This window comes from Primulina huaijiensis, chromosome 13 (genome assembly GCF_012295235.1).
Source record: "Primulina huaijiensis isolate GDHJ02 chromosome 13, ASM1229523v2, whole genome shotgun sequence".
NCBI classification, from domain to species: domain Eukaryota; kingdom Viridiplantae; phylum Streptophyta; class Magnoliopsida; order Lamiales; family Gesneriaceae; genus Primulina; species Primulina huaijiensis.
Window position 1 is genome coordinate 17,238,224 of NC_133318.1, and position 17,834 is coordinate 17,256,057.

At 33.8% G+C, this 17,834-nt stretch overlaps 2 protein-coding genes across 2 annotated transcripts; both read right to left on the bottom strand.

Moving 5' to 3' along the window:
- Positions 1 to 8,052: 8,052 nt before the first annotated feature.
- On the bottom strand, positions 8,053 to 11,029 carry LOC140991459 (UDP-glucose 6-dehydrogenase 1-like). The gene is made up of 2 exons (XM_073461418.1): positions 10,847 to 11,029; positions 8,053 to 9,895 (listed from the first exon to the last, which is right to left on the bottom strand). Exon 2 carries the CDS (start codon positions 9,874 to 9,876, stop codon positions 8,434 to 8,436), a length of 1,443 nt encoding a protein of 480 aa, XP_073317519.1. The 5' UTR covers positions 9,877 to 9,895; positions 10,847 to 11,029; the 3' UTR covers positions 8,053 to 8,433.
- A 2,419-nt stretch (positions 11,030 to 13,448) lies between these two features.
- On the bottom strand, positions 13,449 to 17,354 carry LOC140990932 (chaperone protein dnaJ 6-like). Its single transcript, XM_073460808.1, has 8 exons — positions 16,991 to 17,354; positions 15,168 to 15,266; positions 14,966 to 15,067; positions 14,569 to 14,628; positions 14,371 to 14,477; positions 14,213 to 14,295; positions 13,990 to 14,080; positions 13,449 to 13,888 (listed from the first exon to the last, which is right to left on the bottom strand). The coding sequence occupies exons 1-8, from the start codon at positions 17,111 to 17,113 to the stop codon at positions 13,693 to 13,695; spliced, it is 861 nt and encodes a 286-aa protein (XP_073316909.1). The 5' UTR covers positions 17,114 to 17,354; the 3' UTR covers positions 13,449 to 13,692.
- Positions 17,355 to 17,834: the final 480 nt, after the last annotated feature.

Below are 17,834 nucleotides of genomic sequence, written 5' to 3' on the forward strand. Positions count from 1 at the left end.
TTTCCATCTTATAATTAACTTCGAGCTGTAAGATCCTATTCCTTAGCCCGGTTCTAGATAGTGGAAAAAACTTGTGTTAGACGGTCTCACGGGTCGTATTTTGCGAAACAGATCTCTTACTTGGGTTATCCATGAAAAAATATTACTTTTTATGCTAAGAGTATTAATTTTTATTGTGAATATTGTTTAGGGTTGACTCGTCTCACAGACAAAGATTTGTGATACCGTCTCACAAGAGACATACTCCTAGATAGTTCTCTATCACACACACTACTGTCTTTATAGACATACGCACGTGCGCGCACGCATGTATAATTTTACGATTAACCTAGATAGGAGAGCACTTCATTAATAACATTGGTTTAGCTCACTTTAATCAAATTTGGTGTTAGGCTAAGGTTACATGATCAACCTTTGTTTCTCTATTATTTGCAAGAACATTTTCAAACTTTAATTTTTACAAAATCCACTAATTATTAAAGGTGAAAATTTTGAGAATTGATACAAGAAATGATACTGCTTTGGCTCCCATAAATCTTTCTCATTCATTCATGGATACAAACTAGTACTTCATGGAATTCTTCGAAAATAATTGTCCCTTTTAATTTTTTTTTTAAAAATCAAAATTATTATAGTTATCATTATTTCTAATAATACAAATCTTCTCCTCAAAATTCCGAAATCCCTTCAATTTGGGCTGTAATGTCAATGATCGGGCAAAGGCCCAGGAGATGAGTCCAAAGGCCCAATCACAAAATTATTTGCGGTTTGGGCTATGAATAAATTTTTTGGACTGTTGACCCAATGAAGCCATACTATGAAATAAAATGAACGAGGTTACTTGAATTGAAAGATTTGAAATGAATGGATTTCAAGTTTTTCGCTCAAATCTATCATATATTTTAGTCAAAAACTTGTGTGAGACGGTCTCACGAGTCGTATTTTGTGAGACGGATCTCTTATTCGGGTCATCCATGAAAAAATATTAATTTTTATGCTAAAAATATTATTTTTTATTATGAATATCGGAAAGGTTGACCCGTCTCACAGATAAAAATTTGTGAGACCGTCTCACAAGNGATAAAAATTTTGAGACCGTCTCACAAGAGACCTACTCTGTATTTTATATCGGATGAAAATTAAAGTAGGTATATATTAATATCATCCTTATTTTTCAATACATTTTTATTTGCGTTTGAGAATGATTTGAAATGACAATAACAAAGTATCATTTCAAATCCATAGATCACAAATGATTATATTTGAAATAATTACATCGAAATCAAATCTTTCTATCCTAATACGGTGATAGGGTAATTTTGGTATGTATTATGAACAATTCATTACATGATCCATCATCCAATATTTCTAGATGCCATTGTGAAGATCGAATTCACATATAAACCCCTTCATTTCTAGTATAATTCAGTGTTTTTTTCATGCAATTTGACATTTTCTCATATTCTATGATGTTGAGATTATAACAAATGACCTGATCGAGTACACTGACATGAACTTATCGCTCATTTAATTGGAGCATTAGCCGAGACCGGGCTTGTAGTCCAGTGGTCTCACCCCTGTCGGAATAGCCGGTTTCATCGGGTTCGATCTCCTTTCCCCGCCTGAGTTGTAATCAAAAAAATAAAAAAATAAAAATTGGAGCATTAGCCTCAGAAATGCCCGAAAGACAATGCTGGTCTTTATCGACCATACTACTAACTAACCCAACTATATATGTGTTGGGCTTATTATATTATACCATTATTATTATTAAGTTTATTTTCCTCTTTGCTCTTAAGGATAGATTATAGTTTTTTTTAAAAAAATAAATTTATCACAACTATATAAACATCATTCTTTGTAATATTTATCATTGAGTAATAAGACGGCAACTCGATTTTTCACTCTCAATTTCTTCATGGCATCAGAGACTCTATTTTATGGTTTTTTCTAATTGGAGAGAAGAACTGTTAATCATATTCATAGCTTTCGCAGATCGAACTGTCTATCTCACGGATTTGCCAATGACAGCGCTCACGGGTCGGGGTTCGGGGCGAAGCCCATATCCATTTACCCATTGCGTTCGTACAATTTTTCGTCTGTACAGTTTTTCTTTGGTAATCACGTACGATTTCTTCCTTTCTTTGTATTTTTTTATTTGTTCGATTTTGTTTGGTTTTGGCATAATGTCTACTCGAAAGACGATTCACTTCAGTCGATTATTGTTAAATTGGATGACAAAAATTATTTGTCTTGGAGTTATGTTATGAAAAATTTCTTGCGGGAGGCAAATAATTTGAAGATTATTATTTATCATCCTCAAATTGTTATGTGCAGGACTCACGATCCCAAAGGCTGATTGGGACAGGTCGTAGGCGGGAGAATTTATGTTTTGGATCACCTATGTTTTGGATCATCTCATAGTACCCGATGTTGCAACATGCAGTGTGGATTTCTCTTCTTTCATTCCTTATTCTCCGCAGATAGCTGATATGTTTAAAGGCAGATTTTGCTTTGCACTTCCCTTTTTTTCCAAACAGACTCTCAATGCTTTAGATGTAATGTAACATCGTAAGTTTGAAAAGAAATGTTAGATTGTACTATTATTATTATTATTATTATTATTATTAGGTTTATTTCCCTCTCAGCTCTTTAAAAGTAGATTAGTTTTTTTTTTCTTTTTTGTAATTTACTCTAATTATATAAACATCATTTTTTTTAACATTTACCATTGAGTTAATAAGACTGCAATTCGAGTCTTTATTATCAATTTCTAGGATAGATCACACGGACTATCCGTTCTATTTATAATTGAGTTACTTGTAAACTTCACGATCTAAATGTTCATTCATGTACTTGAGAGATCTGTTAATTGTCTCATGTCGATCGAATAATTGTCCGAATAAAATCTCTTGCAACTTAGACAATTATCCTCGTAATTTTTAGATTAAATTAAATCCAAATATCAATCTTAACAGCAATTAATATACAATAAATAATAATGTTAATTACAATAAATAGTAATAATTATGTTATTCTCCTGAATTCATGTGCACACACTAAAATCTACCGTAAACCCACAACAAATCCATGAAAAACACACCAACACAAAACATAATAAAAGAAAAAAAAATTGATAAATCATATTTCAGTACACGTAAAACTCAATGCCTCCAAAGTGCTACGCCGGCGGAGAGGAGAAGCGACGACATGATGACAGCACCGGAGAGCGGCAGGGAGACGGAACCACCGGCGTCAGGCGCCGGGGCCGGGGCCTGAGCTGAGACCGCGGCGACCATAGCGGTGAGGGCGTAGGCCAGCAGCACTGCTGTCACGGAGCTAATGTGTGCCATCGGAGAGGAAAGGGCGTGTTTGGAGGGAGTGTAAAGTTATGCTGTGATGGGGATTAGTGGGTTCTTCACATGGAATGAGAGGGGTTTTTATACAGAGATGCTGGACCAGGGTGACAGCTGGTGACAGAAGAGGAAGATAGCGTCGTATGGGCCGCGGACACGTAGCGTGGTGGTGGGACTTGGGCTAGGCTGGTACCTTGTCCTGTCCTCCACCCTCGCATGTGCCTTGCCTTGTTTGGCTATCTATAAATAAGTGCGTGTAATTATAATGTCACCCTCTAAATTATTTTTTACTCCATTCTATTAAAAAAAAGAAAAATAATCTTTTTAGAAATTTATAGTTGTTGATTTTATGCCATGATTGAAAGCTCTAGCACTGGTCTAGTTGGGGATTTCTTGAATTAAAGATGACGAAGAAAAAAAATCATGTATTTTTATGAATATCGACATCTGTTGAGACGATATTCAATTGTTAGAATATATTTATATGGATCATATCTCGACATCTGTTGAGACGATATTCAGCTGTTAGAATATATTTATATGGATCATATCCATATGTTGTCATCACTCGTTAATATCAAAATTTGTTATTCTTACGAACATTTTTAAAAAATTTAAAAGTGATTAATCTGTCTTCTTATCATTGCATATCCCTTACATCAATCGGATGAGCTGCGATGGAAGATATATGGGCTAAAGAGCTCCGGTCTAGACTAGGGCTCAGCCATCTTGTTTGGGTGCCTTGTCCAAGATGACTCAAACTTTTAGATTTGAGTAGATTTAATTTCAAATTCATATATCAAATCTTATAATATTTTATTTGACTCAAAATTATAACAAAAGATTTGAAATATCTTATATCGTTCGAGTATTTTTTTTTTTGTTTCAATTTCAAATCAGTCTCCAACCTAACCATTTGAAATCCTCTTACAAATTCAATTACTTTCATCCAAACACAACATTTTGCTCTTAGTTTCGACTTTCGAAATTTTTTGAAAAATCAAAGCACATCCATACAAATATTGGAAAATATATATACATTATATTATATACAAAAACAATAATATATATTATGATAGGCGCCGCATAGGTCGCTCTTTACAATACCTCCAACCATAATTCCAACAATAACTTTTGGGACCCCATAACTCAAAAAACCCTTGATTTTTTGAAACAAAATGACAGCAACAAAAAGCAAAACCGAAGAAACAATGCTTGTAATGCAAATTGGGAGTTGGCTGCCATCTCCGGCATCCATAGCCGGTGCGGGTGGAGTCGCGAAGTCCTGTTCTAGTGTGTACATCGAAAAAAATATGACGATCAGAATAATAAAATTGTGAATAATGTTGTAGTAGTTGAACTTGCCAAAATGTGCCATATTTTGGTAAAATATATAATAATTTAGGATATTGAATTTTGTTGTGTGAATGGAAATAGTGTGAAGGAATAATAAATGTCTAAATTCATAGTGGTATGCATGTAAGATTAAAGGGTTTTTTTTTTTTTATAGATATTATTATTGCCTTAAGGCTCGTGGGTTGGCAATGTATCTCAATCTGTTGACATTTGCTCATCACAATCAAGCAATGCTGAAAATAACAAAATTCAAAATATTATATATATACGTAAAATTTCATAATTCACCCTTTCTTGTTAGTGAAAAATAAAAAAAATTAGTGAAAAATAACAATATTCAAAATTTGGATGAATACATAATAAAAGTTCATAATTCACCACTTTTTTGTTAGTGAAAAATAACATAATTCAAAATATTAATTTTTTTTTAGGAGTTCAAGATTTAGTACGAAATATATAATTTAATTTATAATTGGTTGAAGTGGGATTGTTCCTTTTTTTATGGAGAAGATGAAGTTGTTTACATTACAAAAATCATGTAAAAATACATGTTGTATTTTGAAATTATCACGATGCTAATAATTAATCTTATAAAAAAATTGTCGATCACGACGAAAGTTGGTGTTTCATAATCGTCAATTATTTTGGAAGAGGACATCTGAATTAATGGACACTATTGATTCGATGTTGTACCTAAACAAGATTTCTAGACAGCTCATAATCTTCGATGATGTTTTGTTATATATAGAGTAGGTCTTTTGTGAGACGGTCTTACGAATTTTTATATGTAAGACGGGTTAACTCTACCAATATTCACAATAAAAAGTAATACTCTTAGCATAAAAAGTAATATTTTTTCATAGATGACCCAAATAAAAAATTTGTCTCACAAAATACGATCCGTGAGATCGTCTCACACAAGTTTTTGTCATTATTATAATGTTCCATTAAAAACAAAACTTGTAATAAATTCATGTCATTGTCGGTTTCAGGTCCTTTCAGATTTCTATCTAATTTTTAAATGTGACAATTTGATATTTCATTAAACTAATTTCAAATTAAAAAATAATTTGCCCTACTATATAATTACTTTTTGCTCTCCAGGACAGTATTTTGGAATTTTTCTGGAGTAATGTAAATCCCCAGATGCTATAGAATCTTTCATTTTCCTGATTTTTTAAAAAAAAAAAACAATTCATTTTCATGCTTGGAAACAGACACTTTGCTTGTTATTCTCGATTATGTGACGAACGAAAAATGCTGTACCAAATCAACCAGCTCTCTCAATCTGCCCCACAATTTGTGTGCGCGTGTGATGTGCTTTACTTTTTGTTTATTATTCTTATTATAAACAAATATATGATATTTCCATCCAAAATATTTTAGATCTGATATTGATATATGATTTTTAGTATACAAAAAATGTATAACAAAATTTGATATTAATGACATGTATTATTCGGATGAAAATTTGATACAAAATTTGAAAATATGATATTTGAGTACTAAATGTTTCAGATCTGACATTAGTATTTGATTTTTGAGTACTCAAACATGTATAACAAATTTTAGTATTAATGAAATTTTTTTGGATGAAAATTAATACAAAACATTAAACATGTGATACTAAAAATGTATGATATTTTAATATAACTCATTTAGATCACGTTCTAATATATGATATTCGAACACACATATAAGTGTAATAAGTATTGATATTAATAAAGTTATTCCAATTTTATACTCAAAATTTTATCTTTTGTATCAGATCTAAAACAATTTGTTCTGCAATATCATATACACGTTTCAAATTTTCAATATTTTGTACCGAATTTCATCTGAAAAATAATTGTGGACACATGGAGTACAAAAACTTTTTTTTTCGAGTCGGAGACTGCAGAGAAAGTTTCGATCTGACAGACCGAACACACATTTCTTTAGCACTAATGTTGATACCTTGGGGATTGAGGGTTCTCCACGGTATTCGGCCGTGAATGACTCTCTTTTTTATCCTAGTCTCTCGATCGAATATCCTGAATGACAATTTGGAAACACCCATGTATTTCACATTTGCCTTCTTTTTAGATTTTATTATGTTAAACAATAATCGTAATTCTCAAAAGATAAATTAAGAATTGTGTATGTAGGGAAAAACCCATAAATCGCAGAATCCAGCACGCTAAATCATTAAGAATTTGACTAAAAACTTAAGCGGAAGCGTACCTGAAAACATATTTCTGAATTCTTTAAAACGTGCCTTAATCTTCCAGATTTACGCGCTCTTTCTTTGAGAGAATTCTTTAGTTTTCCCTTCAGAACTATTTTTTTAATGGGGGAGAGAATAGTGAAAGTGATATCTGGGGACCATGACCCATATATATAGATAATATTTATCATTATATTTTGATATTTATGTTTTAATCCATCATAAAAACAGAAATTACACTTATATCTCTACACATTAAAGGCCCAACAACCTATTAGATACATTAAAGCCCAATAACCTGAAACCTTAGTTGATCACTTTATTTTGGGCTTAACTTAATAGACAACCCACAACACATAATTATTCATATATAAGTCCATATAAATAAAATTGATCCAACATTGTAAACTTTTAAAAAATACATGAATCCAAACAGAAATCAATGAATAATGTGGTAAGAAAACAAATAAAAATAAAAATAAAAACTAAAAAAAAAAATATACTAAAACAGTAAAGAATATGGAGCTTATGAAACATAATTTTACTCCAGAAAACAACCTGGTATGAATTTATTTTGTTTGGGCCAAATTTTAATGGTCCGTTAAATTATGTCCAAAGTGCAACCTGAGTACTTAACTGAGTTGTGTCAAAAATATATTGTATAAAATACATATCAATAATGATTTGAATGAAAATTTTATTTTTTTATATCAAACATATTATTTTTTACAACAAAATAGGTTTAAGTCGATTTATTTAAAAGATATAGATTAGTAACACCGTTGTACGTGAAACTTCCTCTTTAGTTACTTTTTTTTTTGGAATTTTCAGGATATATATTTATGAAAGGACTTTGAGGGTATACATTGAAAAGCAAGGTTTTTGTTCGAGATTCCTTTTGGAACAGTAATTATAACATATATTACATTGAAATAGTGATGCCATCTTATTAGTTTAATACATGATAATCGAGTCAGATAGTTATAAAATTATAAAATATTTTGATTGGTGAATAAAAAATTAAATTAATGATTACATTTGAATATATGAAAATGCACGTGCAAAGAAATCTTAAGAATCAAACAAAGCCAACCACATTCACAAGAATAAGAAATTGATACAGCAAACATCACAAAGATCAATATTAATTTTTATTTATTCCAAATTTAGAAAATGTATGTAACATTTAGATGTCATTTACGTGCAACGTTACATAAAAATGACAGCAAAAATGGTTTGTAAAACTGGTAACCTCACATTACAATATCACAGACAAAACAATAAATCAAGTCGTAATAGAAGATAAGTAAACGACACAAGTAATTTCATAAACCACGATTTAAGCCCAGAAACAACATATATAGTTGCTTCTCTGACTACAGATGTGATATATGAACAATCAAAAACTGGTCCACTTCTAAAATGAAAATGTAGGAGAAAAAGAATCTTATAATGTTTCCTTACTGAAAGTATGCCATTTGATTCATTGTGAGGCGAACAGGAGAGATCCAATTTTTATGCAACAGCAGGCAAGTCCTTGATCCAGGCATCGAGTGGCTTGCCAATCGAATAAACAACAAAACCAATCTCTCTGAGCTTCTGCACATCAACAACGTTCCTTCCATCGAAAACAAAGGCTGGTTTCTGCATATTGTCATATATTTTCTGGAAATCAAGTGTTTTAAACTCATCCCACTCAGTAAGAATACAAACAGCATGAGCATCTTTTGTTGCCTCCTCAGCGCTCCAAACTACAGAAACTTTCTTGACTGTGGTTGGGCTCATTGGCTGGAGATGAAGGGGATGATCCCAATCGAATTTGTTCATTGAAAGGTCTCTCTGGATCTGTTCCTCGGTGACCTGAGGGTCGTAGATGCTCAACTGAGCCTTGTCACCTAGGAGTCCTTGGCAAACATCAATTGCAGGAGTCTCTCTCGTGTCACCTGTATCCTTCTTAAAGGCAAAACCTAAGATGGCCATTTTCTTGTTAGCAACTGTGTTAAACATAGATGAAACTATGCGGTTGACAAACCGGCTCTTTTGATAGTCATTGATCTTAATAACTTGTTTCCAGTATTCTGCAACCTCAGGAAGACCATTGCACTCGCAAATGTAAACTAAGTTGAGTATGTCCTTCTGGAAGCAGGAGCCACCAAAACCAACGCTAGAATTAAGGAACTTGGGACCAATTCTCGTGTCCTTGCCAACAGCGTAAGCCACTTGGGTAACATCTGCTCCAGTAGCCTCACAGAGAGCAGACATGGCATTGACCGATGAAATTCTTTGAGCCAAGAAGGCATTAGCAGCAAGTTTTGAGAGCTCCGCGGACCATAAATTGGTGGTAAGGATACGATCTTCAGGAACCCAATGGGCATAAACATCCTTCAGAGTTTGGACTGCCTTAAGGCCTTCTGGGGTTTCCCTGCCACCAATAAGAACCCTGTCTGGTTTAAAAAGATCTTCAATGGCAGTGCCCTCAGCAAGGAATTCTGGATTTGAGAGAATCTGATAATTGATTCCCTTGCTGTTGTGAGTCAAGATTTTTTCAATCGCCTCAGCTGTTTTGACTGGAACTGTGGACTTCTCAACCACAATCTTGTCAGATTTCGACACATCAGCGATCATGCGAGCCGCACTCTCCCAATATGTCAAATCTGCAGCTTTCCCAGCTCCGAGGCCCCTGGTCTTAGTTGGAGTATTGACTGAAACAAAGACTATATCAGCCTCAAATACATGTTTCTCCACATCTGTGCTGAAGAATAGATTTTTGCCACGGCACTGCTTCACCACATCGTCGAGTCCTGGCTCGTAGATAGGAAGCTGATCACTGTTCCAGGCTTTGATGCGAGCAACAGAAATATCAACAACAGCTACTTCAATTGCAGGGCATTTGAGTGCTATCACAGCCATGGTAGGGCCTCCCACATACCCAGCTCCGATGCAGCAGATCTTCACCATCTTTTCTATTTTGCGTGGTCTGGAAAATAAAGTTGGAAAATCGAGATGTGAGCATTTCAAAGATGCATTCTCATAACGCTTGTAAAAAAAATTAACATTGTCCATGAGTCAGCAACCATAGAGTGGGCAATAACAAAACTCGTGGACAATGTTAAGATAACATGAATATAATCAAAACCATTATGAGAAAGATGAGGCCGTTTTTGGCAATATTCTAATCGCATGAATATGATCTCGTCAGATCTTAACATCAATCCAAATCAGCAATTTCTCCAAGGAATACTGCCCATGATACTGAAGGGAACAAATTCGTAGTTGCTCAACTAGCATACATATATTTCCACTGGGAAAAAGAGGGATCAAATGATGAACCAAGGTATACAAATATCTACAGTCGGTTGCGATAAATTAGATTAGATCAACTACGGATTTGAATCCATTCAACCACAACTACAAACAAAAAAATCAGAACAAAATATATCATGCGCTTCAAACTCAGATCTGATGCAAAAAATGAACAAGAATTACGACGACACGCGAAGAACACGAATTACTATTCAAATGAAATAATTTATATCAGACAGAAATCATTGAATTATTTCAGCAATGCCTAATCAGACTAGATCTACAACTGCACCGCCATCCAATTACATGTGATGAAATCCATACAACACAATTCGAATCAAACAGCAAGCTCCGGGCAGCGCACCAGAAGCTTAGCGATGAATCTTGCATTTTTTAAAATCATAACGAATTTTTTTTTCATTCGATCACACCTAACTCCATACCTGCGTAGATCTATCACTCAAGTATCACTAGGACAAAAAAAAACCAGGCACTAAATTAGAGATCGCTGAAATCACATTAGACCGCGACAGCTGCATTTTCAGATCACACCCAAAAAGTTGAAAAAACGAAACCGAAATCAGCCGTGGTGCCAAATCCGGAGTAAGAAAATCTGAGAATTTACCTCTGGATCTTCGAAATGAACACGCGCTTGGATTTTTGGAGTGGTATCTGTGCAAAAAATGAAATTCTACGGAAGCTGAGACAGGCACATGGTTAAATAGTCGTTGGGCTCATGATCTACATCTACCCCGGGGACTTGGACGAATTGACAATAAAGCCCCTCTCGTTTTACTGGTTTCAAACCATGTAATATGGCCAATATATCACAATATAAAAACTAGTAACTGATATTTTATATATAAATATATATACGAACATTTTAAATTTTAGATTTCGATATATATTACACATAATTTTTATCTTAATCGTCAAGGACGAATCGTTTGATCAAAAGTTATAATTAATAATATCAGTACAATTTCAATTATTTAAATCATAGAATAATTTAAGTACGTGTGTCGAACGAAATCTTAAGATACAATTTATCATTACAAATTTTTATATATTTTAAAATTTTGATGGTCAATGCAAAATATTTTAAATAATAGGACGTGAAAATTAAATATAAGAATCATAGATAAATTGATAGCCATTTGAAGGTGGAGAAGGAGACAATTTTATACGCGTTAGGGGTCGGTGTCGGTGCAAGCTCCACTGTCGCGCACGAATATACGTTGAGATGTACTCTATACTTCGTGGATGATTCTCCTAATTNGGAACCACAATGATTTTTACTCCTACATATGTTCAATGGAGTTTTATTTAGTATTAGTAACATTAAAATGCACGCAGAAAAAAGGCCGTTTTTCACAATATATTAACATTTAATGCTTACAATTCCTTGATTTTATGACATGAATGTACTTGATATTTTTAAAGAAAGAATCCTTATTTTCTTCAAGTGGTAGCAAGAAATAAAATATGGTTGCTGTAATCATAATAATTAATAATAATTATAGATGTGACAACAGAGGGACAAAATTCTCCAATGAATGACCCTACCCAACTTATTCATTCATTCAATGCTAAAAACCTACAACACGAGTTTTTTTAAAAATCACAGCTTATTTTGATCAAATAACAATAGAATGATATTATTCACTTTGAACATAAGATCTCATAGATTTGCTTTTAGACTTAGCCAAAAGATATATATCATTCTATCTTGTTAACTCATTATATTTCTTTGTATTTCTAACGTAGGACTTTGATTGCATTCATAACAATCCTCACTTCAAACAAAAGACCACCATTCTTCTCATGGTTCGGGTCTCCTCTCAATCTCATATGTTCATGCTCAAGGTCACTCCTCTCCACTACGTTGTGGAATTTACCCAAAAAGTCTCATACCAATGAAGATATCCTTTCATCTTATTAATTCATGATTTTCCCCTTATGTTTTTAACGTGAGACTTTGGTTGCATTCTCGATAATCCCCCTCTCAAATAAAGGACCACAATTCTTCCCATGGTTAGGGCCTCCCCTCAATCTCATATGTTCATCCTAGTCTCATATGTTCATCCTCGAGGTTACTCATCTCCACTGTGTTGGGAGCGACACCTTACGTGAAATAATTTGAGCACTGTTTGCCTCAATCTCATAATGGATTTATTGGGAGCCATCACCTCTTTAATTTAAATATCCGAAGATTCCACACACATAAATTGATCTAGATCATTACTCTTTTTCTCACGTCATTCATTATGTCATGGAAGTAACTTATCTCCAAAATTGTATGATATTGTCTACTTTAGTCATAAATCTTTGTTGATTTGTTTTTGGATTCTACCCAAAATATCTCGTACCAATGGAGATATCTTTCTATTTTATTAACTCATGAGCTTCTTCTTATATTTTTAATGTGGGACTTTGGTTACATTCTCAATAAAATCTATTTTGTTTGCTCGATTTTTTTAAAAATGTTGGTAGATTAAATTTATAACCACACGTGTGTGTGTGTGTGTGTGTGTGTGTGTATATATATATATATCGTCCAAATTATATAAGCTTCGTTACCTTTTTCGGTTGCCTAAATATATGGTCCTGTTTTTATATGTAGTAACATTTTCTTAGTTTATTTTACCAATATACACATATTAAATAAGTCTTCAAAAACGTGAAATTATTTTTTGAATGAATTAAACAGAGAAAAAAAAATATGTTTTTTCCAATAAGTTTATTAATCTATGTGAAAAAACAAACAAACTTGTATATTTGCGACGGTGAGAATATCACGGTGTTGAATCATGGAAGAGTGGGATCAAGCTTCTTGATTTGATGATGATATAAACATATTTTCAATCCAAAGAAGAAATTAAACATTAATTTCACGCATGAAACAATAACTTCAATATTAAGAATCGACCACTGTAATTATTGTTTATGCGAAACTGAAGCCAACAAACTGGAAAATAATAATCATTCTCGAGCATAATTCCCTCAACCACATTAATTTTTAATTGAAGGTGCAAATTAAGATTCATTATTTGGTCTCTTTCAATGCATTTTCTGGTGATATTATTGTTGCACTGGCCTCAACATCTGCTACATATATCTTTGTTTCCACTATTCGGACAAGTTATATCCTTTTAACTTAGACATTGGAGTTTATGATTGTCTGTCTGATGTTTTTGTTTGATATGTATCTCTTTATTTACAGAATAAAGGAAAAAAAATCCTACATAATTTCTGACAAACTCATACAACATGCAAAATATATATATATATATATAAAAAAATACTAAGGGCCATCTTTGCAACCATCATTCGTCGTCTAGAGGCATAAACTCTCGTCCTTAACACGAGAAGCTACCGAAGTGGTTGGCAATTGTACCATACACAAGATACAAGAACATTCACAGAATTCACAATTTTTACAGAAATAACGGAAAGTTAACCAGAGTGCAATTACTTTCGTTTGGAAGTCCTCCGACTTTCGAGTTTTATACGAGCGGCTTCAAACTCCTCTTCGCTTGGCTCTGGAACTGCCTCAGTCCCACCATATTTTTGAACTAGAGATGAGAACATTGAATCAATTTTGCCTTTCCTCTCATTCTGTCGCTGCGCTATCACAGTATACAAGTCTTCCGAGTTTTTCTTTGATCTGCGAAGGTTTTCAATGAGTATACGATTTTCTCAATGATACACTATACAAAAAGATACGTTACAAAGATAGATTAGGGGAAGGAAAGATAAGTGACTGACTTCTTTCTCGGTTGCAATGTACTTGTGGGAGGTTTTGACTTGGATACCTTCTTAGCCCATTTCTCATACGCTTGGGTTGATTTCATTTCTCCTATAAATACAGTATTGGAAAAAACAAGGGGGGTCGGTAATTGGTACAGAAAGTACGAAAAGAAAGAAAAATCAATAAAATTATTTAGAGAAGTCGATGTAAATTCCATAGTAGAAATCAGAGAAATCTCACCTGCGGATATAGACTCATCAATGATATCCATGAAGCGATGGGAGTCTAGTTGAGGATCAGAGCAAATCATGCAGCAGAAAAGCCTGCAAACAAATGCTAACAGATTATGATGTGAGAAGTTTAAATTGGCAGTCATACAACACGCTAATTATATATACCTATCCATGTTTCCCTTGTGTTTCTTGTATAGCTCAAGCAAATCATTTTTCTCTGAACCAGAGCCTCTGTAATTAGCTTCAAACTCCTCGATATCTGCCTCAGTGACCTATAAAGGATATCCATGTACTACTTCATTTGATGAGTACACACAGTCAACCATTATTGGAGAAAGTCATCAGATAGCAAAGACCAATAACCTTCTTATATGTGGTTCGGAAAAAAGCCTTCAAATTCTGGATGTCATCTCCTGCTAGTTCCTGTTAATCAGCAAAGTCATGTCAATTAAGTTGGAGGATCCTATGTTGATGGAGAAACTGCCATAAGACATGTTAGTCATTTTTTAATTCTAGAATGTATGAAAACTTACAATGTTTTGAAATATTAAAAATACAGTAAATAAGTAGTAAAAATAATCCAAACAACTTGTAGTTCAAATCTTTCATCAGTGCAATTGAATTGAACTATCTAAATGCAGAGGGTGGATTTTGCTCATGCATTATTCCAATTCACACTATAACCTTTGTGAATGGTGTCGGACCTACCACAATCATTTAACAAGTAACGGCAAGAACAGCAAGTAAGACCGTGACTTACAGCATCATCAATACAGCCAGTCTGGTCATACACTGCACGTTTTTCCTCGTCGCCAAGAATAGACATAACCTTTTGCAGATTTTGAAACTTTTCCTTGGCTTCCTAGAGAAAGGAAATGTGATGATAAAAGTCTGGTACAAGACCGATGATTTCTCCGCTGGAAAAGAATCGAATGCAACATGTTTAAAACTATAAATTTTACCTCATTATCAGGATTTTTATCAGGATGTAGCCTCAGAGCTAGCTTGTAATAAGCTTTCTTTATTTCTTGCTGAGATGCAGCTTTGTCTACCCCAAGAATCTAAATATGCAGAAGTCCAGCCAAATACAACTCCCAGCTCAATATTCAGCTCACACACACACACACACACACACACACACACACACACACACACACACACACACACAAGGAGATCATAAATCATCACAGTTACATCTTAAGCATGGAGTTTTCAAGGATCAAATTACAGATTGGAGTGAAACCAATAACTCTAAAAAGGCATAAGGGACCATCAATGTACTTGGCTCATCCATAAGAGTTTTTCCTTTATTATAAATAATTGTTTTCACACTCAAGTTTAAGAATGCAAGTCTCATATGAGTCTATGGCAGCTATATCAGGAGGTCTAAAGTAAACTGGGCAATACACCAGTAATTCATTCTCTACTTATAACTGAAGTTTGATGGAAAGGGCAAACTTCATTCAGAGGTTAATTATGGGAAAATTTGGAAAGAATCACAGAATTTGGAAACTAATATTAATAGAAAAGAAAATTACAAGATGGTGACACAATGAAAATAGTGAATTCAAAGCAGTTAATGAATGGAGTAAAATCTAAGTGAGTTACGGTGTTTTATTATCAGAGAGCAAAAAACTTAATATTTTCGAGTAAATGATGGCAAATTATTGAGAATAAAAGATTTGTGAATGAGAGAAGAAGAAAATAATATGAGTTATAGAAACTGCATATGCAAAAACCTCTTTATGGATTGAAGCAAGAACAAGGTTATATCTAAGAACAATCAGATCATACGATATTCGAGAAGCATACGAGTAAAGGGAAGATGGTTATTTTGATTGTACATGTTGATGATATAATCCTCACTGGAAATGATGAAATCGAAATAACAGGTCATTAGTATCAAGGTTAGAGACCTAGGTGCCCCACATTGTTCTTGGGAAAGGAAATTGCTTGATAACAAGAGATATATCTATGCCGCAGGGATGTTCTAGATCTTCTGGAAGAAACAATGATGAGTTGTTGTAGACCAAGGGACACTCCTTTGGATCCCAATCAAAAGCTGAGTGATATGTCAAAGGGGGTTCCAGTTGAAAATGGAAGATAGTACCAGCATCTTGTAGGAAGCTCGTATATCTTTCACACACAAGACTTGATGTAACTTTTGATGCATGCGTAGTGGTGTCAATTTATGCACTCACCTTATGAAGAACACATGGAGGTAGTCTACATAATACTAAGGTACATAAAAGGGTCACCAAAAGAAGGCTTATTATTTAAGAAAAACGATTAAAGAAGTATTGAAGCTTTCGAGAACCAAACTGCATAAGTTCAATCACAGATAACAGATCTACCACTGGTTATTGTACCTTTCTATGGGGTAACCTTGTCACATGGAGAAGTAAAAAACAGCTTGAAACAATGGTGGGACGGAATTAATTGTAGTGTGCAATATCATGGCTTAAGGTAGTACTTGAAGAGCTGGAGATGAACTTGAAAGCACTGACGAGACTTTTTGTGATAATAAATCACCAATAAGCATTGTTAATAACCCTATACAACATGACCTCACAGAACATATTGTGATTGAAAAGCATTTCATTAAATAAAATCTGAAACCTGCTCAGATTAAATCAGCATATTAACATATTGTGATTGAAACAGTCAGCAACAAAGTTCAAAATTTTTTTTTTCTGAAACCTGCTCAAATTAAATCTGAATTAAAGAAAATACAACATTAAATTCCTGAAGAAGTGGAAAAGCGAAGAAATACGAAATGACAAACCTCATACAAGCTTTTCCGGCTAATGGAAGACGATCCGTTAAAATCTTGCTCGTTTTCCTTCATTTCCACCTCTTCTTCCTCGCTGTTCGCCTCCGAAACCCTAGTCTTTCTGCTCCTCCCCATTTCCAAAAAACTGCTTCTATTTGTCTCAAAATCAGGAGGAGATTACTTTTATAGTCGGTGTGGATAAAGATTCATTCTTTCCCTCCTTTTGACAATTTGTTTTTGCTTGTTCCCGCTACCAGGTTTCCTCGGGTGAGAGATCGGGTCAGGGAATCGCCCGATGTTTGTTCGAATTTGACCCGGATTTAATTTGTACGATCGGGAATTTATCGAAAAAATTAACATATTTATGACTAACAAAACCACCTACTCTATTAATATTAGTGATCGGCCATGTAACTTTTTTTTTTTTTTGAAATGAAAATATCCATTAATCCGTCCTTGTTCCCGCAATCGTGATTGATTGAATTACATATAATATCTGGAGATGATATGAAATAAAAATATTAACAAAAGATATTGCCGTGCGTGACAATGTATGAGCAACCATATTTACTTGTCTTCTAATATGTTTTGAAAGAAGGATGAGCTTCTAAAATTTGACAGCATCCATAGATAATCAACCCAAACTATGTGTAGTCTACATTCTTTGATCTTATTGCATTGATAACCGTCTCTGAGTCTGTTTCAAAAATAACATCCCGGAGTTTCAAAGAAGATGTCCATTGAATAGCATCAAAAAGAGCGAGTGTTTCGGCCTCTTTAACTTCAAACAATCCACTTGTTACATAGGTTTTGCTCACCACGAAGTTTCCCGTTGAGTCTCTTACCACAGTTCCAA